This window comes from Crocodylus siamensis, chromosome 8, assembly GCF_052110815.1.
Source record: "Crocodylus siamensis isolate JL-2025a chromosome 8, ASM5211081v1, whole genome shotgun sequence".
Lineage (NCBI taxonomy): Eukaryota > Metazoa > Chordata > Crocodylia > Crocodylidae > Crocodylus > Crocodylus siamensis.
In genome coordinates, this window is record NC_143402.1 from 67,251,089 (window position 1) to 67,275,124 (window position 24,036).

At 43.5% G+C, this 24,036-nt stretch overlaps 1 protein-coding gene across 8 annotated transcripts in view; it reads right to left on the reverse strand.

Annotated features, from left to right (window-relative positions):
* The window catches only part of LLGL2 (LLGL scribble cell polarity complex component 2), a 45,275-nt gene that overhangs the window by 19,092 nt on the left and 2,147 nt on the right, over nucleotides 1-24,036 (reverse strand). For all 8 annotated transcript variants that reach the window (XM_090060449.1, XM_090060446.1, XM_090060450.1 and 5 more), the window contains 7 exons: nucleotides 16,015-16,118; nucleotides 6,407-6,504; nucleotides 3,844-3,925; nucleotides 2,259-2,374; nucleotides 1,514-1,672; nucleotides 363-525; nucleotides 53-185 (listed from right to left, as the gene is read on the reverse strand). In XM_090060449.1, coding sequence (XP_089916575.1) covers nucleotides 53-185; nucleotides 363-525; nucleotides 1,514-1,672; nucleotides 2,259-2,374; nucleotides 3,844-3,925; nucleotides 6,407-6,504; nucleotides 16,015-16,089 — 826 coding nt within the window. In that variant the 5' untranslated portion in view covers nucleotides 16,090-16,118. The remainder of the gene's footprint in view (nucleotides 1-52; nucleotides 186-362; nucleotides 526-1,513; nucleotides 1,673-2,258; nucleotides 2,375-3,843; nucleotides 3,926-6,406; nucleotides 6,505-16,014; nucleotides 16,119-24,036) is intronic.

Genomic DNA, 24,036 nt, shown 5'->3' on the forward strand with positions numbered 1-24,036 from the left:
ATGCCTCAGTAAAGGGAAGCACATGCACATATTTCCATAGTTGCATACTGACCATAAGGCACTTTACTTTCCAGGGGTTCAGGCTGCCTGTTATCATTGGATACTGGCCACTGGGCGTAACTTCCATCATAATGGCAGCTAATGAATTGACGACCGTCTCTTTGCCAAAAGACGTTCTCCAATTGCTAGGAAGGAAGAGACAGAACTACTGAACTCCAGAGAACTGTTAACCCCTCCAGAACCAATATCTTAATGAAACAAGAAGTAGACAGGCTCTCCCTGGATCTGCTCACCTAGAGAGACCTCTTGAGAGAGGCCATTTCCCCTCCCCTGTTCCAATGGATTTCAGCCTGAATTCATACCTGACTGCCCAAGAAGTGGTGTGTTGCTTTGTTACTCTGCAGGTCCCAGAGGATAATGAGTCCCCGACTGTACCCGATCAGAATCTGGTTAGGGTTTCTAGGATGCTCCTGTATGGCTTCCACCAATTCACACGGCCGTCTGTTAGAGTAATCCTCTGGCACCCTAGGGGAAGCAGAGAAAGTTGATTTGTAGTGCAGTTGAGCAAAACTGCAAGCCCACAGCACAGGTATGAGAAAGAGCCAAAGGAAAGTGAAAAAATGTTCAAACATGATGAGAGCAAGTACTGCAACTCTCCAAGCATCCTTCAGACAGCAGAGAATCTTCTGGGGTATCAAGCAGAGTGATTTTAGGACTGCCAAGCCTAAAGACACCTAGTCCTGTGATCAGAAAGAAGTCTGAGGTGTATAACAGTCTCCTACAGGCCCCCAAGAGCAAGGAGAAAAGAGCTGCATCATGTCCAGTCCCTCTGCCAGAGTAAGGAAGAGGAAGTAGCAGCACAGATCCATGAGCTGAACCTGACAAGCCCGTAGGCCAGCTGCCCAAGTATGAGGCCAGTTCTGGAAGCACTACATTCCATAAAAACCAATGATTTTTTTTTTTTTTTTTTTACTGAGACTCCCTGGTCAGAAGTTAATAATGGAGACTGAAAAAAAGACAAGACAAAATTTTCCTAAAGTATCTCATTTTAGTAGTCCTGCTGATTTAAAGTTTCAGTAGATAAAGAAGGCTAGCAAATTTTGCCCACTGCCTACACATACACATGGGCTAAATTAGTACAGTCTCAAAAATGAATTTATTTGTTGTTAAGTAATATCCACAATCATGAGAGCGAGCACTTTCAGAACGACAAGAGTTTTTACAGACAAGCTGCCACACTTCCATGCCACCTATATTGTGGCAGACTTGGGCTATTCCTGAACAGAAGCTATCAACTGTTTGTCTGATGCAGGCCGATTAAAGACAAGACTAATTCACTTTCATGACAGTCAAGCAGGAAGATTTTCTTCAGCAGCATCCAACTGAAGCATGCTGCAAATTTCAACGTAGGCTCTAATGCACAAGCTAAAATAGGAATTTTTTTAAATACGCCATGCTAGACTCCCAATTGTAGGTGGAAAAATCCTATTGGTCAGTATAGCCATTTGCTTACCGCTGCAGCACTGCCTCAGAGCTGATGGTCCTGTCCTCCAACACTCTGAAGGAGGGGAGCTCCACCACAAAGATGTTACCACTTTCTGTACCAAGGTACAAAACTTCCCGAGAAGAATGTGGAAGGACAACAGTGATCTGGGTAGCACTTGGAGAAGACCTATGGATGGAGGAAGATTCAATTAAAAACTATCAAAGACGAGCCGCCAGAGTTGAGCCAACTCCAAAGAGCCCTGAGTGAGAGAGAGCTGGCACCTGCTTCATCATTAATCATTTACAACAGCTTTGGTAAGTACTTTGCTGGGAGAATGGAGCTTCAAGCCAGGATTTTTTGAAGAATCCCAGCTTCAATATAAAAGTTGCCAAAAGGCTCCTATATGCAAACATAAACAGAAAGCTCGATGCATAAGTGACAAAACAACCGACCTTGCTACCCAAAAATGCTGGAAATAAGTTGCCCAACCTGGAACCATTAGCATATTTTAAAAGGATGCAGTCAACAATTCAAATCCTTACAAGAAAACTCAAAGTTCATTAAACAGGAATAAGCCAAAACAAATTGATCCATTTAAACCTGGCTTATAAAAATATACAGAGATTTAACTCAATTAAATTTAAAAAAAAAAAAAAAGTTGAACCTTTAAACTGGTAAATGCTGGACATGGACCAGGTGGCCAAAGTCATTTCTTGCCCCTCCTTCCTACCCACCCCAAAACCAGCTTATAAAGCCAATGCTAGCACGTTACCCAGGGGGCCCTCGCAGTGTGAAGCGTTGTTCCTCTTGCAGCTCAGATGTCCCACTGCGCTGCTTCAGGCTCCAGAGGTGCAGACTGTTATCATCTAGGAGCGTCACCAGCTGGCACTAAGGACAGGCAATCACAAAGAAAGTATCCTATTTAAATACAGCACAATACATCTAGCAATAAATCACTGCTGCTCAGCAGCTAATTTCAGCCAAGGCAGATTCAGGGCCCAGCCAGTTATTTATGGCAGTGAGATATTCAGCCAAGTTAGGGCAGAGCTCCACTGACTCTAAACAGTTTGGAACCTTTGAACTACAGCACAGTGGCCTTCAGGCTTAAAAGCCCTAGCAGCCTGGCTTCTGTATCTGATATGCCAGCATGCAGGGTGGAAAGGCTTAAGACCCCTAAAAGATGCTATACCCATAGCACTTTCAGGCAGGCAGGACTAGGTCATGCAACCTGTTTCAAAGCTATGCTGCGACTAAGCACACTATATTTCCATTCCTCATAGTTTGCTGGAACACACCCCCTCTCCACACCCCTGCGTTGGGAGTTGCCGAAGTATTCTACTATCCCATTCATCTTGCATTCTTCATGTCCAACTTCATTCTGAAGGGCTGTGTCAGAAGCCCTTTATGAGCCCAACCCTGCCAGCTGCCCATTCAAATCCAAGCATTTTGTCTGCCAAAGCCACACCTGGTACAACACTCCCCATGGGTATTCCATTCCAGCTAACACCACTTAGTTTTAACTGCCATCCAAATCTAGCCAGAGAGTTAACTCCCTCTAATACAACAGTGATGCCTCCAAACTGGCAGATTCAGGATAGAAGGCTGTAAAATGACTGATCAATACACTCAGCCAGTCAGGGTAGGAAGCGATTAGAGCAGGGGTCAGCAATCTCTGACAGGTTATCCTGTGGAGGCATTTTGCTTGGCACATGCACCTACACCAACACCAGCACCAGCACCAACACCTTACAAGTCAAGGATGTGGGTGTTTTTGGCACTCTAACCCAAAAAACATCGCCGACCTCTGGGTTAAAGTCACCAAGCACTGGAGAAATTTTACTTTCCCACATTTAGTGGAAGAGCCGTACTGTGAGAGAGGAAAAGGAAGAAAGCCTAGAAATGGCTACATTAGCCAGGCCATTTTGAGCTGGGGAAGGAGGGAACTTACTGAACAACAGCTGAAGATGGTGCTCCATGTTCTGCAGAGTTAAAAATTGATTGATCCCACTTCAGGGAGGCAGACTGCAATATGGAAAGTCTCTTCAGATGGTCTTTGGCAGCAACAGCTATTATCTTAATCTTGCTGCCACTATGGCCAGAAGCTGGCCAAGATCAAGAGACCTGACAGATGTGAATTTTAAAGTCTTCACAACAACAGATATAATTTATAAAACATGATGGACTAGAAAGAGGAAGCCTGTCACAGACCAGGTAGTACTAGGGCAGTCATTATATAGAGCTACAGCTTCTAGTTGTCCAGGTTTTGTGGAGAGGTCAGCTACTCCAGTATGTTTCAAACTGAACAGGTTTTCAAAAGTAGCTTACTTGCCTCTTGGAGAAATGCAAATTCCACTCACCTGGCCTGGTATAAAGTGCATCTGCAAAACGGTGTTATTTTCTTCATGTAAGCCCATGAATTCCACTCCAGGGGCTCCATATCTGAGAAGCTGGTTAAGGATTGAGAGTAGCCATGACCAGAATCATTTGATTAGCAGTTTGCTAGCAAATGAGATGGAAAAACCACGAGTTAGAAACCAAGCGGGAGCACTGCTCATGCAGGCTTTTTGAATCCGTGCACGTGCAGGCAGCTGCAGGAAGCCTGCGCAGGAGGATTAACTGGCACTTCAGGCATAAGCAGAAAAAAGGTGCTTCGACCCCATTTTTTCCTCAAACATGTTTAGTGGTTTCCCAGACACTACAATCCCCGCTTAACTAATTTGTAACCAGGAGACAGATGGCTAACGCCTGCATGCAGAGCTCAGCCTCACTGAACACAAATAGTGCTGGAAATGATTAAGTGAGCATGAACAGCTCCAACTTTTCCTTTCTGGGATGGAGCAAGACTCCTCCTTCCCTACATGCGCAGTTGGCCTCGTTCCATAGGAATCGCCTCTCAAAGCCTCTGTGTCTGTGCATGTGCTACCAGGGTGGATATACGAAACTCTTGCCAAGCCATTTTATTTCTGATCCTATACATAAGGACTGTTGGGTCCAGGTTGAATGTTAGCTCAGGAGACTGAACACATTTATAGGTTAAACATCAACCTTCTAATGCAGTACTTTTGAAGAGGCACCTTTCCTCACACTAGGCTATTTAGACAGCCTTGCAATTTATGATAGGAGGGATTAGACTGAGGCCAGAAGGACCACTGAAATTCAGTCTGACCTCACGTAACGGGGTCAAGAGCCTCACCTAATCATTTCTGCATTAAGCCCACAACTTCTGCTTGAACTGCAGCTTAACATTTTGCTGTATATACAGTCCTGATCAGACTTCAGTTGGAGTCACCACATGTTGCAACAATTTACTGAGGCACATAGTTACCCACACTTAACAGTTTTGCTCCTTATTTCTAGTCTGCATTTGTCCAGTCTTAGCTTCTAACAATTAGAACCCATTCCTTCTTGTGTAAGGAGAGGGACAGAGGTATTTTGGACTATTTAAATCACACTTCAGCCTCACAATGAAGTAGTTTCCAGATCACAAATTAGTTTTAGCTCTGTTCTGACTCCTTTCAAATTTGTCAGTCTTTCCAAAGTGTTAACGCCAGAACCAGACACCAGGACTCAGCAATGCTCTCACTAACTAGCTCTCACTAGTACAGGCACTGGCAGTACCACCTCTTTATTCTTAGTTATACACATCCAAGGATTGGGTGTACCCTCTCAGCTACACATTGCAATAGGGGCACATGTTCAAAGGCATGGGAGTGGGGGAAAAGGGGATAACTGCAAAGGCTGAGACTGAGCATAAGTGAGCTGATCCTCCATTCCGTGATTTCCAAGATTTAACTAAGGAGTGCAAACCAATAATTTTAGACAGCATAGAGTATCATTATGAAATACACTAGAAAAGAAATGGGTTAATCCAGGACCAAATTTTACCCCTTCCCTCCAAAGCTGCACCAATTCCAGTTTCCAGCGCTCGCTCATCTGCTAGCAAAAGGAAAAAAAACTCAGCCAGCTAATCTGTGCTGTTAAGTGCATATGACCAAAATATGTGGCTAATCTGAATCATGGGCTACAGTAGTTATGGTACCCCTCACAACTGGCAAGAACCCACTTTCTGTTTTGTAACCAAAGACTCAGATGCTGGCAAAAATGAGAGGATAGCCACGTTGACCCTGAAACCAGGGAAGTTTTCAGCTCCTGGTTGGGTGCAAGCATACACATCGTGAGGTTGGCGTCGACAACTGGTTTCTCTATTTGTGGGATGACAATGCACTCTGGCCTTCAGTAGAGGGGTAGACAAGACGGTGAATTGAGCATAGCTAAGGACTTGTCTGCAAGGGGAAGTTAGTGTGCTTATAAAACAAGCTATCTGCACCAGCTCCCCATGCTAACATCTAATACATACTTACTTCACTGTGTAGACAGATAACGTCTGTATTTTAAAAGGCCACCGGACCAAATTTTATTCAAGAAACCCTGCCATTCCAGTGTTCTAGGCAGTTGTAAACCAACAGGTTTCTGACAAACTGAGATGCACGATAAATTTTCTGTCACGCTTTCTAATCTTTCAGCACCTTTTGAAAAACAAATGTTCAGGTGCTCTGGACTCAGTAGTATAAAGGGCAAGAACTTGGCTTTATCAAGATACTGTTCAGAAATAATACTCCACCTTGCACAGTACCGATTGGGTATTTGCAAGAGAGAAAAAGCTGGTTTTGCAAACCTCTCATGGTTCAGTTCCATTCAACTCTAAGGTATTTCTTGCTAAAAGAAATTTGGTTGCTACAGCTCTTTAGCACTTCCATACAAATGTCTTATGTGACTACAGATGTACATAAGAACATCTTTTAAAAACATAGCTTGTTCCATATACCTTACCCATTTCTGAAGCAAATGCTACTTTTTACTTCAGACAGAACATAACCTGATGCTGCAAGGAAGTCTGGCTCAAATCTTTAAAAAGGATACAGTTTGATGGCTCCTGATCGTGTCCCAATGGCCATAAGATGGAGGGAAGAGCTGTACCCCAATGCACTGGGCTGGTGGGGAAATCCATGCTCTACAGTCTGTTAGAAAAAGAAAACATGATTAAGAATGTTTCACGGTCATGTATATGAGATGTGACCAGATGCTAAAAATCAGATCTCACTTGATAGTATGAAACGCAGCCTTTTTTAAAGAACAGTATTTTAAACCAGAAGATGGTCAGACTAAACTCTCTTAGCTCAGCTTTGCTCCATCAAACCTGCTCACCAAGATCCCCTTGCTATTCAGCACAGATATGCAGAGGCTGAACAAAAAAAGGGCAAAGCGACACTGCAAATCAAGGACCTAACTGGACTTTCCAAGCTTTACAAACTTCCTATATGCAGAGTCCTTAGACTCTCCACACTGCACACAGCCAACCCTCTCAGCATCACTACTTCCTGTGAGATGCATTTGCTAACGTCACAAATCATATGCTGAACCCCTCTGAAGTTCCTGCTTAAAACTGGGTGGCAATGACAACTCTATTTTCAAAGAATTTGGCCTTGGAATAAACCAGCCTGCTTAAGATCCTCTTGTACAGCAACCTTATGGGAAATGCCCATAGTGGACTAGCTGTACTGTCGAAGGAACATGACCAGATTTGCTACACAGGCAGCAGGGAAACCTAGTAGACTTGGTTACCAATTCCCAGATGTGGCACAGGCACAGCAGATTTTATTGCTATTTAGGAGCCTATCAAGCCATATCAGCCTGTCTCAAGAGGACTCACAAGCAGATGTCAACCATTATATCTAGGAAGAACAGCACAAACAGCAGCTCATTTAGCTTTCGACTCCCATGTAATAAAATACATGCCAAGAACAAAAAATTTAGTGTGGCTAATGTTTACTATCTAGCCACATGATCTTCAGTAAGGTTACTGAATGCATCTCACCTATAAAGAGCGTTTACATGGTAACCAGTCTTAATAGTGCAGTCTGCAACCAGGGCATGAGCAGAGTGGTTTGAAAAAACAGCTCAGAATACTCTGAAGTTCCTGTAGTCACTTGTTGGTCTTCAACTTGGGGGGGGGGGGAGGGAAAAAGAGACAGCGAAGAAGCAAACGAGCACTGGCCAGGAAATTAAGGCTCTACGATCAACCAGGGTGATGCTGAGCAGCTAGAGAACAGGAAGTTATTTCTAGCCAGGCTGAGAGGGAAAGTACGAAAGAGTGGGCACCTTAAAATTCAGTCAAGCAAATTTTTGAAGGCTGGCTGTACCTTAAAAAGAGGTCTGCTAGCAGAGCCAAGGCATTTGCAAGTGGTAGGAGTGGGGAAAAAGGGCAGGGAAGACACTTGTATGAAGACAAACACATTAAAATAGCCCTGATTCTGACAAAAGTCCTTTGCTGATCTGGTTTATTTTGTTCTAGGTTGGCAAACTGTTCCAAACACCGAGCCACTCTATTTCTGCTAATACATGGAGCTAAACCACGCATCTGCCTTTCATGCCTCTGTTTTCTCACAACTTGAACATTTTGGGCGTTCCAGTATTTCACCCTACTCCACCACCCACTCTTCCCACAGCAACGACAGGGTGTCTCTTCTGCAGAGATTTTCCTTCTTCCTGGGCTGGTTCTGGTGTTGAGGGGTTCCTCTGCTACAAAAGCATGTTCCTTTCTTTGCCCTTGCTCAAGTTTCTTTCATCTGCCTGAGCTGCCTCCCACTCAGCACCCCAGTGTGGTCGCACTGCAGGGGTCTCAAAACCTGAGCTCTGCTCTCCAGTCTGGAGATTTAGCTCTCCCCATTCCCCGGCCATCTCATGTATGATGCAGTCATTCTACGGTCCAAAAGCGGCACCTGTTTAAATAGGAACCACTGAGGTTTAACATCTACCCCCTGCTACCTGTTCAGCATATGACAACACAGAGTATAGCTCACTCCACATGACCAGCTGAATCACTGCCTGCCTTGGGTCCCTTGAGTCAACCCACAATCATAAAAACTGTACCTAGACAATCCTGCAAGTCATCAGTTTTCCTTATTTGAGAAGCTCACAGAGGACAATAAGTCACTGAAACAAGAGACAGGAAAAGGCAATAGTCAAAATCCCAGACTTAGCAGACTCGGAAGGTGTGCTGTTAACTAAAACCAGTGTTAACCTTTTCATATCTACTAGATAGTAACCCCTTAAAGAGTGGACCTGTATTCTCTTTGGGACAACTCAGATTCTGCATCTTCTGCACTACAAAGAGAAAAGACAAAACAGTTTAAGACGGTCCCTGAATGACACACGTCTAGTTTGTACACATTCAACTTAGTCTAGAGACAGGTTGCTAATGTCACATGTAAGGTCGTGGGGTAGGATGTCCGGTGCATGTGTGGGTTAACTACCTCTAGTTCAGCAAACTGTAAAGACATGACCCTAACTGACAGACTTTGCTCAACATCTTCAACAGAAAATGAACAGAGAAATGATATAAAAACCTCAGACTTCTAAAAAGGTGAGAGACTGAGACACTGACTCTCAATCTACGTTCCCTCTTCAAAACAGAGGAGTTGTGCAGTTTTCCATGGCACAACACTAACCCAAGTGAGAGAGTTTCTCTGCACTGTACGATTGGGAATGCACCACCAGCAAGAGAAAAGTTGAAAATACAGTACAATAATATTTCTAGCCTACTATAAAAGAACATGAAAGAATTTTCCACAGATTAGATTAGCTGTAGAAAAAAAGGTCATTTCCACTATGGAGCTACCTGCCTTAAGACACCAGCATGGATAATAAAACCCCCAGGTCATACTCTACAAGGCCCCATAATGCAGAGATAACGTGGAGCTCTGACAGGTGCTTAAGGATTATTTTTGTACATTTGGATGACACTTGTGTGCCAATGAAGTTGTTTTGAATTGAACAGCAGTTGAGACAAAACCCTGAAGGATTTTCCAGTCTGCGAGATTACTTCATGGCTCAGCCATTAAATGCTAGCAAAGGCAAACAGTCCCTTCAATACCACATCATATAAAAACAGGATGCTGATAAGACAGGCCTTTGAATTGACCTAATTTGAGCTCATTTTAATGTGCTACTCTGACCTGTCTCACCTATTTAAGCTGAAACTATTTTAAATAAATAGTGCAATAGGACAGGACCAGGAGCAAGGGCACCAAACTGCAGCAGAAGCGTAGTTTGGAGATTAAGAACTTTCTGACTCCAAGAGTGGTCAATAGAGAAGTTGTGCAATCTCCATCCTGCATGTTTTCAACAGCAAGCTAGACAGACACTTGACTGGGATAGCGTAGTCAGGGATGATCCTGCCTTGAGCAGGGGGCTGGACTGGATGACCTCCTGAGGTCCTTTCCCAGCCCTGCTTTCCTAGGATCCTAACTGAAGAGCTGCAGGATTTGGAAAAACAAGAAAGTGTGCGTGTGTGTGTGCACGCGTGTGCACATTCATCAGTTTTAGTACCACTATCATCCTAGATTATTTAAAGAAAGGAGACTCTACAAAAGAGTATGGATTTACCTGACAGGAGGGGAGAATTTAAAACAATCACCATCACAAGCCAAAAAGGAATTTTTTGGAGGGGAGGGAAAGAAGCAGTTTGCTGGAGCTGCCAGGAAAAGAATGTATGCAACTGAGTAAGAGCAAAGGGGGAAGTCTGGGCCTACTACAGGACCAAGTTTGCTTAGTAACCGCTGGGGGGTGGGAGTGGAAAAATCAAATCAAATTTGGAATACTAATGAGAGTCCCTAACATTGCTTTCTACCAACCCGGAACTGCTTGCTTCAATTAAACAGCCACAGGGGAAAAAGAGAAGTACTGCTCCATCCTAACGAAGGCTGACTCAGTCCTTTACGATCTGTAGGGGTGTTGAACGTTTGACAATGCTTCTTTCAGCTTAAGCCGATTTGATTCCTTGAAACGTGGTCTCTCAAGATTGTGACTTTTCTAAAATTCTCATTTAAATCCATAACCTGCAACAACAAAAAACCTAGATACCAAACCCCAGACACTCCACTACATGATTTAGTTCACTCTGGGATCCTTGGAGTCAGTTTTGCACATGATTCAAGGGAGTTTTTCCTCTTTACCACCTCTTGTAAAAAAAGTCTTCACTTGAAGCCAAGTACAGGATCATTTGGCCACAACTCAGAGCATGCCGAGTTTCTGCTACAGCAGATAAGCACATGCAGAGAAAAACAGATGACTACAGAAATGAATCTACTCCTATTAGTAGCACACTAGAGACCAGTATTCAATGCATTTCCTCTGGATTTCTGACACTTTAGGGTCAGTATAAGCTGTCACCAGGCACATAAGCAATTCAAACTATTAAAATAAGGCACTCACATTAGTTATAAAAGGCATGAAAGCAATTAGTGTCCTCCTGTAGCCAAGCCACAGTTCTTGGCTCCACATGGTTTAGAAATCAGTTTTATACTTTCCCCCTGATTTCTACCCATGTAGAAAAGGCTTAAGAATGCTATAAGTGTGGTTTTAAAAAAAAAAAAAAAAGCAAGCAATTGGATCATCTCTCATGCTTAATATTAGGTCCCAGGAGTCCAGAGTTCAAATAAAACCTGGGAAATACATCAGCATATCACCTTGGGCAGTTTCTAAATGCAGATTACTTAAAATGGAGCTCGAAGGCCAAGGGCAAAGAAATGTAGTGGGAAACTCCCCAACTCAATCCCCAGGTAGGGATACAAAAGCCTCAGAGCATTTCAAGGCCCTGGCTTATCCTGCCCCATGACCATGAACTGCAAGACAGTTGGCTGCAGGGTTTGAGATTTAAAAAAAAAAAAACACAGCACCTTAGGTATACCTGCTGCTTTCCAAATTCAAGAGGCACCCGCTATTCAAATGACAGACTGAAGACAAAGGAGAAGAAGCTGGGTACAGTGAAAATGTTTGAATAAGCACAGTGATGAATGACATCTTGTGCATTTCCTGTTTTGGGTGTAGGCAAGTGGCAGAAACACTGTGGCAGGTTTGCTGCCGGGTTCGTTTTCAGCACTGCTGTGACCACACGCACACTGCACGCTCGCTGCTTTGCCTTGCACAAGCATTTTATAAGTGCACGTACAAAAAACAACCCACATGTCACAAGCACGGCAACAGTTGGAGAGCTGGTCATTTCTACCCCTCCCCACCACCAATTCCTTTCATCAGCCAAATATGAGCAGCCTACACCTGCACCTGTTCAGCAGGTGAACTCCCTGTAGGGAAAGGGAAGGTGAGAGTACAATACAGCCTTTTAGTGGGATCTAGGAAATCAGAAACTCTCCCAAGGACCAAAGTGACAGCAAAGTCACCCTCTTCTCAAAGGAGACCTTTGTTTCATTTAAATCACCTGAGAGCTTTCATTTTCATTTCCTCAGACAGCAGAAATTTCAGGTTCACAGCAGAAAGAAACCCAGTGTTAGAAGCACTTTTGCACATTACCCACATTTACTGCAAAAGGAGGTGGCAACCCAAATGAAAGCACCTGGCAACCCAAATGAAAGCTGTGCAAGTTAGGCTCACTGTTTCTGCTCTCTGCACTTAATCATTGTATGGCAAAGCAAAAGAGAAACTGCACTTGCATTAAAAGACATTTTAGCACCTAATAACCTCATTTTTTTTTTTCAAAAGAAGGATTTATGTATCTACTTATTCAGTAAGTTAAAATAAAGCACTCATCACACCGATTAGCAGAAAGGGTGGAGAGGGGAGAGACAGCAATCCACAACACATCTCAGCCATGAATCAAGTGAAATGCTCTTAGCTTGGAAACATTCAGCTGTTAGACAGGCTGGTTCACCTATGTGTTACCCATCACCTAATCTGTCAATGCCAGTCTGAACACGTTTGCCCTGTGGGACTTGAGACCGATCTAAAAGCAGCAGATATTACCTCTAAAAGCAGGATGAACTTAAGAGATTGCCAAGAATACATACCTTTCACTTTGTGCTACATATTGAGCTAAAAACAGATTCTTGCAACAGGTACACACATGTAAGTGTAGTTATTAGTCACATAGAGAAACAGGTATGCAAAGCCAAGTCATCATTACAGAATTCAGGAAGGTATTCTTTAAAGAGCACACACTGTTACAGAGAGCTGGTCTGACACCTGCTCAGTCCTTTATGAACAATTTGATGGCCTCAGACCCAACAAACAGATCATTCTTCAGAGTTCAGATGGAAGAGGAAGGAGAGCAGAGAGAAGCCTGCTCAGAGCTCTACAACACTTGAAATCCCAAATCCAGGGAGTCTGAAGTTTGGCAAGAGTCATTTCTTTAATGAGGCATATTCACAGCTGGCACAAGCGGGTACATTTGGTTCCAATAGAGCTATACCCTAATATACAAGTGGTAAACTGGCTAAACAGTCAGAGAAGTTTACCCAACATCGAAACTCTTGAATTTCAGAGCCAATACTGAAAGATCAATGGGATGCCAGTTCCGTAAAGAGCCAGATTTGGGTCTAGAAACAGAAAGCATCTCTCAACAGGGAGATACAGCTGGTTTGGATGAAAACGAAGGAAAGAAAATGAGATAAAGTTCTTTTGACCAGTGCACAGAGCAAGCCAGTCCAATCACTGAACATGCAAAATGGGCTTTTTCTTGTAGCAATCTAGCAGGGAGGATTAATAAATGACTAGAAGGACAGGAGACTGAGCTTAACTGAAGAGTAAGCATCCTAGAGCGGCTGTTTTAATTGGAGGACCACACAGCCCTGTATGCATGAAAATCTTCCCTCTAGAAGGGGGGGGGGGCGGAAATCAATTAAGGAAGTATGCATACTTAGCTTTCTAGGAGCCTTTTAGACTAACAGATTTGTCTACCAAGTGTGTTTGCCCAGTCTCTACTTTTTTGGACAATGAAACAGCTTAATAAGTGCTGTCCAGGGAAAATTCCAGAAATATGTGTTTTTCCCCCAGCAATTCAGGATTGCTAATGGATACATTATCACCACCAGTTGACCTTGCTGAATGGGAGAGAATTTTCCTCTTGCCATGTAGGAAACCAGAGCAGTAAAAACAGGTAGCACCCATATTATGAGGGTGTTTGATTTTCCTTCATATACCATTTGGTGGCCAGTGAAGTACAAAAAGTGGACTCCAGAATGGAGAGAAGAGAAATCAAGGAACAACCAGTGCCAAAGTTAACAAACAACGTGTCCTCCCCCTGGATAAGGAATGTAGGTCTATGGCTCAGGGACACAGCTCTCTTTTCGTTGTCCACTGAAGTTTTTATGTGCTAAAGGTCAGTTGCTTGCACTGCTATGGTAGCTACATATGACTACTAATCTCATTAATTACTTTGAACGTGTGTATAAAAATTAAGGACTCTTAAATTACATGCAATAGAAAGTAGGTGGGAACTCAGAAGGCCTCCTGACCAAATCTGTTACCCCATCTTAATCCCCACAAGCATGTCAAGCACCAAAATTAGTAGTCAGATGTTTAGAGGATGGGAGGTATTTCTTGTAACTGTACTGATTAACAACTGTATACTTCCATTTGAAACCAGGTAAAAAATCTAGGCTAATGTCCTCCTAAACAGGCTCTCGTTTTATATTGCATTTAACAACTTTGAAAGCATGTAATCAGGAAGATACTAGAGAAAAAGAAACATAAGTGTTAATAAAGTCCTACCTTTACTCACAAAAATAATTGAATAGCAGGAGAAAACATCCTCAAGTTCTTCACTGCCTGCCAAAGCTATGGCTTTTATCATAAAGCACAGGTAGGACTAAGATCCATTCAAACTAACTAATCTTATAGAGGTGTCCATTATATCCAAGGTTCACTCCTCCAAATGCCTTCTATTATCTCAAGAAATAAAAAGAATGGGACCCGGACATTTTAGAACCATTTTTTTTCCAGCAAAGTGTCAGATACAGGATTCTGCTAAAAAGCTGTACCTGCTTTAAGTAACAAGAGCTCTTCTACTCAGTCCTCTTCTAGCAAAAAACATACTAGAGGGGTTAGGTTTGCTTGAAGATGTTAGTATATTATGAAGAGGTGTTTAACCATTATGACTCACCACTAAAAATAAATCTCTAGTTAGAGCCAGTAAATCATCATCTCAAAAATGCAGTAATATCTGCGTGTGTAGGACTGATTCAAATGAAGTCAGAAAGTCTCCAGTAAAATAAGCTCTAACAGCTTTACAAACTTTCAAGTTTCTTTTCAATTAAATTTTTTTTCCAGTCCTGCTGCATCATCCAATCCTCTATCTCCTGCTAGAAGGTAATGTCAAGACAGTAGGTCCCACTGAGACAGAAGCATCTTGCTCAGTAACAGGAGGCGCTGAATTGGAAACACCTGTTGCTACAATCAATTTTGTGGGTGCATGGAATTCAGCATGTGTTTAAACACATTCTAGTTTAGAGATGTCTTTTGTTTGCAATTTACTTAAGAAAAAGAACATGAATGCCATTGTCAAGATAGTGTCACACATTGCACAAAAAGACTGTTTCCCACCCTGACTCCAGTTACCTATTCCACATATTTTGGAGCCCAATATTTTAAGTCCTGAATTCACAAATTAAAAAGAAATCTAAACTGCAAGCACAGTAAGTGCTCATTTACAGAGCAAAGGTATGCTAGGCATTTTACACAGAGTCGAACATGCAAAGTTCTGGGCCAGAATAGCTTGCATTCTAGACAGAACAAACAAAATGCTGCCTGTCTAGAATGGAGATACCAAAGCTGAGGTGTTTCTGTTCCCTGTTTATAGAGTAGAGCCTCTCCACAGTCTGGAATGAACCCATGCAGAACAGCGGGATGACAGCTAAATAACATTTACCAATCAACTGGGCCGTAGTTACCTGTATTTCAGTACCACTGACTTGCTTCTGCATTAATAAAGGAACTGTCTCAGAATAGGGCTCATAATAGAGTCGCTTGGTGGCTTTAGCCAAGGAACAACCTCCATTTTCATCCACATCCAGGTTGTGACATTGATAAAAAAAATCTCCATTTTCATTTATTTAAATATAAAATTTTACCATATTCCAAGCCAAATTGCCAAATCAGATTCCAAATCCATGAGTCAGTCCAGAACCATAAGCGGCCCTAATACCAGCAAACATCCTCCACCCCGATCTGGACCTTCAGATGTTTCCAAATCCTTTGGCGGGCATCCTACTTGCAGGCCCAAGCCCAGAGGCTTGAGGTTCGGATGCCCCCCAAGTTGTGCTTGGTAAAATGGAGATACTACTTTACTTCCTTCAAGGAGGTGTTGTGAGAACATGCACTTTTTCCATGGCACTTTGGTGTCAAGAGCTAGTCACAACAGGAATACGATCATAATGAAATACCTCCCCACGCTCAAAGAAAGAAACTTTCCCTTGGCAGGATTTAAGATCAGAACATGGTTTGCCAAAGGCTAGTGAAATTCAGGAGGACCTGAATGTCTTCAATTAACAGGCCATATGAACTTATCAGATATGAGGGGGAACTGAAAAGAAACAACTCTGCTTTATCAAGGATGAGCCAATCCTGCTTTCCCATACACACCTTAGAGAACTTTCCTCCTCGCCCTCAGGGGCTCTTGAGGCTTTTACCCTTCATACTTGGTTTCCTTTAAAGCTTGAGAGAGGAAGCCACCGTACCTTGTTAAACTGGAAAAGGTCACGCTTGAGCCTCTCTCTCACAGGATCATGGCCGGATCTCAAAAACCTTCTCATTTTCCCCTCCAACAGCTTGGCACCAAAACCTAGCAGAAAAAGAAAGAAAAGCAAAGCTGTATTAAACAAGTGGAGTTTTAAAAGGGAAAACAGTTAGAACTGGGCTTTTTATTTTGGTTCAACAGCTAATGCACTTTAAAATTGGGACAGGAGGAGACACCACAGTAATAAAGTAGCTAAAACTCACTTTTAAGGAATAGTAAAGAATTCACATAATCCCATTTTCTTGTCACTCAGTTAGACCAATTCTAAAATCCTTGGGGTATTTTTAATCCGGTAAAATTTACACTTTGCAATGTTGAGCTTCCCCCCCACCCTGACCTCATTTCAGACAGACAACAAGTAGCAGCACAGCCATCAGACATGGGTCCAGCTGTACAGACTATCCAACGCCCATGTTTTATAGCAGTATTGACTAGTATCAGCTCCACCCAGGTAATCCTATGGCTTGTGGGGGGAGAGAGGGGGAAGGGAAGTAAACATTTTAGGCTGACTTTGTTCCTACAACAAAGTGCAGGTGTTGCCTGGAGAGTAGTTATGTTAATTATTAACCTGCTTTTGTAAAACATCGAGCTTAATTCTCTGCTGGGGAGGGAGGGGAGGGGAGGGGAGGGGGAAGAGTCATGCACCTGTGGCCCAATGCACAGCCAAAAGGTAACAAGTTTCAGTACAGTTCTCTCTACCTTGTAATTCTAATCATTGCACTATGGTTTTTAAGATCCAGGCGAGGCACTCGATACAGAAATGAACTGCCTTGACCTGGCAGACTAGCAACAGCACTATGTGACATCAGAATATAGATGTAGCATGGCCAGAATCTCCCACTGCTCCAAGGAAAAGAAAAGATGGTTAGAGCTGAAGATTTGAAACCACAGATATGGATTTAAAAGGACATGTGTAACCTTTGGTTGAATTTGCCAGTAATACTAAGTGATCTAGAAACAACAGTGCTGAATTCCCACCTGACCCTGCAGACAGGGGGACCACTTGTCCAACCCAATTACTTGTGCTACGTGATGGAGATCACCGCCCTCCCGCTGCAAGCCCAAGAACTAGGAGAAAGCTTTGGCTGCCTGTTGGCGCTTCTATACAAACAAATGGGTATCTCTGCATTCCAGCCAATAATGAGGTCATTGACCAAAGACCATAAATCAGCCAGCCATTCTTGCAGGGTTTTATTACAAGCTCCCAGCAAGGCCACCACAGTGTGAAGGGAGAGCAAAAGCAAAGGACAAAATTAACAAAATCAGCAAATTCTGCTGTAGGAAGCCCCGTCTTTTCTGCATCTCGACATGGAGAACCCCAATATGGAGTCCTGGTTCACCACTCAACACTGTCAAGGGGGTCCCCCAAAGGTTATGACTACTCCAAAATTTATTAGCAAGTTAGGACTGATTAGGAAAAGATAGGCAACTATTGTAAAGTAAGAGTCTCCCAACAATTTGGAGCAAGCATCCCGTGAATAAACTCAAAACTCAATACTGCCGAGTAATGTGCGGTCTGACTATCAGAGGTGCCAACAGCTTGCATCTCTTACTGACTGCAGTGGACTCAGAATGCTCACTTCTGAAGACTGTGAAACTGCTGCAGGTACTTAACAAAAGGCTGGAAAGTAAAATTATCTCTGCCTGACCTCCCTTTCCAGTATTTAGTTTCAAACAGTCACTTAGACCTCAGCTTCCCAACTGGTCCCTGCTCCCTTTGCCACTGAGAAAGAGATGCATGAATGGGAGCCACTAGGCTGCATTTGCATGACCGAAGGTGGGAAAAACTGGCAGAAAACTATTGTTAGCAGAAGCAGGTATGGGGAAAAAAAAGATAGAACCCAGCTGTCTGCTACCTGAAACCCAGACTGCAGGGAACAGGAAAACACCACCAAAGGAGGAAAACAGGCAAAAGGTGGAGAACGAACGGTGTTTCGAAGCAAGTCCCTACGAGAGAACCTGATGAAAGCTGTATTCACAAAAAGATGCTAGGGCGGCTGCACACAAAACTGTTCAGCAGGTTCGCATGGCAGTGTCTCTGGAAGACTGCAGGCTCCCAGCACGTAGCCCTCTCCACTTGAAAGTGTGCAGAAGCTAGTAGAGCAATTACAAGCCTCTCTGCTATGCAAGGAAAAAATATCCCGCCCATGTTTGCCCTGAGCCAGCCAGGCGAGGGAAAGTGCCAAGACAGACGCACCCTTTCCCATTTTTAATCAATCCCCCGAACTTGTTTAACAAGGCAAACTCACAGGGAAGCTTCAGAAACCTGCACTCCTGGTTTTACCAACATGAGGAATGGAGATCCCTAGAGTGCCAATAAGCAAGAACAGAAGAGACAAAGCAAAGGGAAGAGTGGGTTTTATTTTGATATAATACCCCAGTGCAGCTGCCCATGCCCCGCTACAAGGTTTAGGAACACTATTAATTGCATCTAAAACCACTCTGCTTTTACATGCGAGTGCCAAGAGACACAGCATTCACAATTCAGACCACAATGACCGGCTTCTGACTAAGAAGTCCCAGCAGTAGCTGGCACGAAGATGTAGCACCTTGGCAAGCTGATACACTGGTTCTGTTACAGACAGAAAAGATGACTTGCCACAAAGCAAAAAAAAAAAAATCATAGCAGTAATTTATACTGGGGTTTAACATCCAACCAGAGAATTCCTGAAAGAGAAGAAAAATAGGAAGAACGAAAACAAAGAAGAGACACACAAAATACACAAAAGAATAAGCTATTCAAAGGATGCACAAACTTTAACAAGAGGCCACCAAGGAAAGATTGATTTGATCATGGCATACCTGTTATAACAGTAATTAACCCTCAGGCAGCCACACCAGGGTTTTGGCCTGAGCATATGCATGCTTGTTATACAGTACAAGAAAGGATTTCTGATGCCAAAAAAAATCCCATGACCTCTGTGTTTTACTAGCTCAATCTCTCCTCCATACATCTTACTGATGGACATAAAACTGCAGGTCTGTGCGCTGTGCAATTATAGATTGTGCACACAGATGCTATTGGTCACAGACGGCATCTGCAATGGCTGTGGCTACTAGCAGCCAGAATGGAATCCGCTATTGGTCTTGGAAGCCACTTCATTTGAGTAGTTGATGCTCTTATTTTCCAGGGAAGCAAAGCCTAGAAGAAACTGCAATCGCAGCCTCTTAGCACAACCTCTGCGCTCTTCAGCCTTACATCTCTGCTAGGTGAAGTCCACATTTCAGCAAAAGGGAATGTCAGCCTACCTACAGGTAACAATACCCCAAATTTCCTTCCATACTGAGTGTGAACAAGAAGGAAGAGAACAACAATGCCTTGCGTTGAGGCTCATAAAGGAACCCTAAAGCTGGCTTCTCAAGCTTTCCTGGCTCTCAGTTCGCATAAATATTACACAAATACCCTTCAATGCCACAGCAGGGGTGGAATTTTCCAAATCACCACAGCTTGCAGGCGCTGGGGGTCGAGGGGGTGATGCGAAAAGTTCTGAAACAGATCAGGAGAGGGATGCGGTAACAGATATCAGCAAACTGCCAGAGGGACAAGTAAAGTGGATCTGGAAGGACCTAGTAGGGAAACGTTGGAAAGGAAAACACGATCTTAGTAGTCAGAGAGAGACAAAGAAGGTGGGGCCCGGCACGACAGAAATGATACAGCTTATGGGAATGCCCTTTTGCTCAACGGGTATGGGGAGAACACAGCGTTTCTTCAGAGTGGGACAGACAAAGTTAATGTATTGATCTTGACAGTGTCCTGTACGGATTAGTAGGGAAAGAGGGGAGGGAATGGGAAATTCTGAGTGGTTTCATTATGAATCAAATTAGCAATCCAGAAAGTCCTGTTAGTGAAGAAGGGGTTATACTTCACGGTGAGGGAATACTTACAACTAGCCTACTTGGAATTGCACTTCTACAAAAGGTGAGGGGTCGAGTATATGAGCACAGATCAACTGGAAAGCATTGTTTGACCCAAGTGGGATGGGGTAAATGGGAGGCAAAGCCTAAAGGGTGAAGACAAGATAAGGAACTGGTACAGATATCTATCTAAAGGTAGCAGGAACTAAGGGTAATTCACCCAGTTGTAACACACCAAGGTGGTCTGGCAATAACATAGTGCACTGTGTGGTATGAACAAGAAGTGTATGATGTATATATGTTTGTGTATCAGCGATTTGTTTGTAATTCAGATTTGTAAGTTTTGCGTTTGAGTTGTATGTATAGCTGAACTTTCAATGAAAACCAAGCGTAGGGGGTGTATAAAGTAGAAGAGTTGTGAGATATTACGTTTTGATAATTAAAACAAAAAAAATTCAATGTGATCCAGCCATTTGCCAGCTGCTGTTCACCGTGTGCAGGGCAAGGCAAGGCAAGGCACTGCTAAGTTGGGAGCAGATCCTTTTAACATCAAGAACAAATTTAATCTTAGCTTGCTTGTTATCTGCTGAAGTTTATAGCAGGCCTAAGCCACCTTTCAAGACCAAGCTGAAGCAGCTGGAATATTCTTCGGGGGGGGGAAATGGGTGTCAGGGTGACTGCCCCATCCCTAACTGGATGGGACAGCCCCAAAATGAGAACATCAAATCCCGGATCCCAGGCTGCATCACTACTCTGGGGCAGCATTTGCCCTGGATTCCCAGTATCGTGCAGGGATCCGGGTTTTCTGTTTGCCATGGAAAAATGTGGGAAGCGGTAGATTTCTCCTTGCAGGCTGGCAGAGTTCCAGCCTACAAGGGGCTGCGAAGAGCAGGACACAGAGGGTGCCACGTGCATGTGTGCGTACACACACATGGCCAGGAATACAGCCCCAGGTAGCAGCAGAGAGCAGTTTCCCCAGCTACCTGCAGGTAAGTCTATGGAGGGGAGCGCAGATTTAGGCTCCCACAGTGAAAGAGGGAGTGGGGCAGGGCCTGGGGGCACTACCCAGCCAGGGCATACATGGAACCTGGGGTCATGGCAGCACAAGGCTCCTAGGGGGAGGGCAGCAGGGCAGGGAGCCCCAGCCCACAGTGTGCAGCCTGCATCTGCACCGCCACCCCCCACCCCGAGGCTCAGCTCAGCTCTGGCTGTGCTGGGGCCAGAAAAGAGGGGTGGAAGGTGGGCATGTGCTCCACCTTTCCATTTTGAAAAGGTGGTCATTTTAGTGGATGGAAGAATCTCTACTCCAATAATTAAATCCAGGTTTGAACACCTGGATTAGCCCAGGCTGGGTGGCAACATTTCCACGGCAGGGCCCGGTCCACCTTACTGTGGCCTTGTTTCCGCACTTTTAGTGTATGTCTAGGTGCACAGCCCCATTTCTTTGGGTTGAGAAACCAGTTATTTATTAGTAGTCAGCTATTTGCAGGGGGGTTCTGTCCTTTGAAGAAGAAAGCAATGGTGATTATTGCAATGAGAACACAGGCAAAGCAGAGAAATTTCCAGACAGCTAAAGCAGATTCCAGACACCAACCCACATCCTTAGCCAGGTAAGTAGCCTGAGCTTACATTGCTCCCAAATTCATGTGATGGTTTCGATGTGGATGGCAGGGCTTTGAGGAATATCCCTCCTACACCTGAAGCAAAGATACCCACAGACAGCTTACAGAAGTATTCATTTACAAATACACACAGTGGGTATAAACGCACTCAATTTACACTTCCTAACCAATCCTTGTTGACTTTCCCATCGATAGGCCAAGATTTAACAGCTTTTTCTCCAGTGCTGCAGGGCATCGTCAAGAACATTTCTAGGTTTCTGGCCTGTTGCGGTTGTTCTCCTCCCCCTCCTCAGCTTCCCTCAGATCTCTGGCACCAGGGAACACTCCCAGGTGAGATTTTCATCTGAGCATCAGACAATAGCTGTTAAAGACAGGGCAGCAGCAAGCCCAGATCTCCACCAAAGCTTTGTTTAAATTACAAAAGATCCAGTGCTCCATTAGAGGAACTGCCAGGAAGTATTCTTATATACCAGGAGCTCTCCTATTTTTCCTACTTCCAGTGCAGTTTCACCAGGAGTAGCAACCATGGGAAATAGTAGAATAGGCCCCCTCTCCAATGATAACAGTCTACCCTAATGCTCTTGCTATCAACAGTGTAAGAAGTAGAATAGATAGGGAATTGTCCAGAAAACCTGGCCTAGATTTTAGTAAAAACATACCTGAGCCCCGTCTATAACTGCACCATTATTCAGCACTGCAGAATAGCTGTCACATTTTCAGCACGCGCAAAGCCCACAAGACAAACACTGCTTTAACATCTAAGCCACCTACCAAATCCAGAGGGGATGGTCACAAAGGTGATACCCTGCAGCTAGCTATCCAATGACAGATGTGTGCTTCCTGGAATCCCAGAGAATGATTAGATGGGTGCAGTGCCCTTCATAGGGTATCAAGCACAGTTGTTTCACTCCCCAAATGTGTCTGGTGAAATGCTGAAGAGAAGACATGCCATTCTGTACAGCATTCTCAGAGAGGTCAAGTCCCAGTGGAAAGAGGGCAAGACTGGAAGAAATCAAAGTTTAATACCCTCACTGCCACTGATTTAGTGTCACCTTGGGCAATCACTTCATTTTTTCCTCCCATCTCAAATTGCACAAATACAAGTTGCTTCATTGGAGAGTTAAGAAATTAGTGCTGCTTTTACAGTGCTTGGACATGGGACATTATAAATGCCAAGGCCTACTTGGAGATGCTGTCTAAATTACTTCTAATACTCAGAGAGACCCAAAATGTAAGCAAATGTTAGCAACAACATTTGTACCAGAATGGCACCAGGCATAATTTGGTGCTGTCCCTTGATTCTAAAAAGATTTAAGGAAGAGTAAGCAATACTTCATTCAGCCTCTGTGTTTTCAAGGGTACTGTGCAGAGGTGAGCTAATGACTCCAAGCACAGATAAGATCTGCCAGACATAGCCAAGGAGGACACAGTATGTTAAAGGTCACTTTCTATCTGCCCCTTTTTAGCTTGAAAAGTACAATAAAAGGCATTTGACAGAATTTTTTTTTTTTTTTTTTTTATTAGGCAGTCTGTATGCCTAGTAAACTCTAGCTGGTCACTTTACTGTCTCTAAACCTAGCTCAGCTGCTACACTAAAAAAAAAAAATTAAAAAAAAAAAATTGGTGGTCAAGCATGATATTGAAGTGAAAATGTATTACAAAGCAGAAGAAAAATCTTGGAAGAGTTGCAGAACAGAAAAGCCTGGAAAATCAAGATGCCCCACTAATTTATGAAGCTCTGATTCAAGGCAAGTATTTCTAACAGACTACCCTTCCAGAGTAAGATTTAGACTCGGAATGGCTGCATGAAGTCAAGGAAGACTAAATACCAGGAAAGCCTGAAAGAAAAAGTGTAGCAAGTAGTGAAGTTCCATCACTTGTAATTTTTAAAGAAACTTGATAACATATTAAGATGCATCTTGAAGAGAACAGTCCCAAACAGACTGAAAAAAGGATGAGGGAGGTTCTCTTCTCCATTTTTACTTTGTGTGCAAATATGGGAAGGCTATCGAGTCAAATGATTGAGTAGGTGGTTTGCACATTACAAGTAACACAAGACAGTGCCTCACCCTCCCTCCTCCCAACATATGCATTGCTAAGTGAGGCTTGAAAGATTCTGGGCAAACTTGAATGGTAACTGGATGCTGTTCAGGTCAGTCATGCAAGTTCAATGCATTATCACAGCACAGTGCTAACAGCCACTGTAAGTTGTCTAATTACTACAGATCCAGCAGTTGTGCAAACCTCATATGTCAATAAGATTCCTTTATTGCCCCAACATAAGGGATACAAGCACACAAGGTTTCAAAGTGCCACAGGACAGCAACACCCCTCTATAAAAAGAAATTTACCTGTTGCGGGGCAAAGCCTGCTACATTCTCCCAATAAAAAGACAACCTGACATCAGAAGTTAAGTCAAGCTTCCAGCATTTGGTAAAAACATTTGAGGCCAGAAATCTGGAAGGTCTACAGCAGACCATCATAAA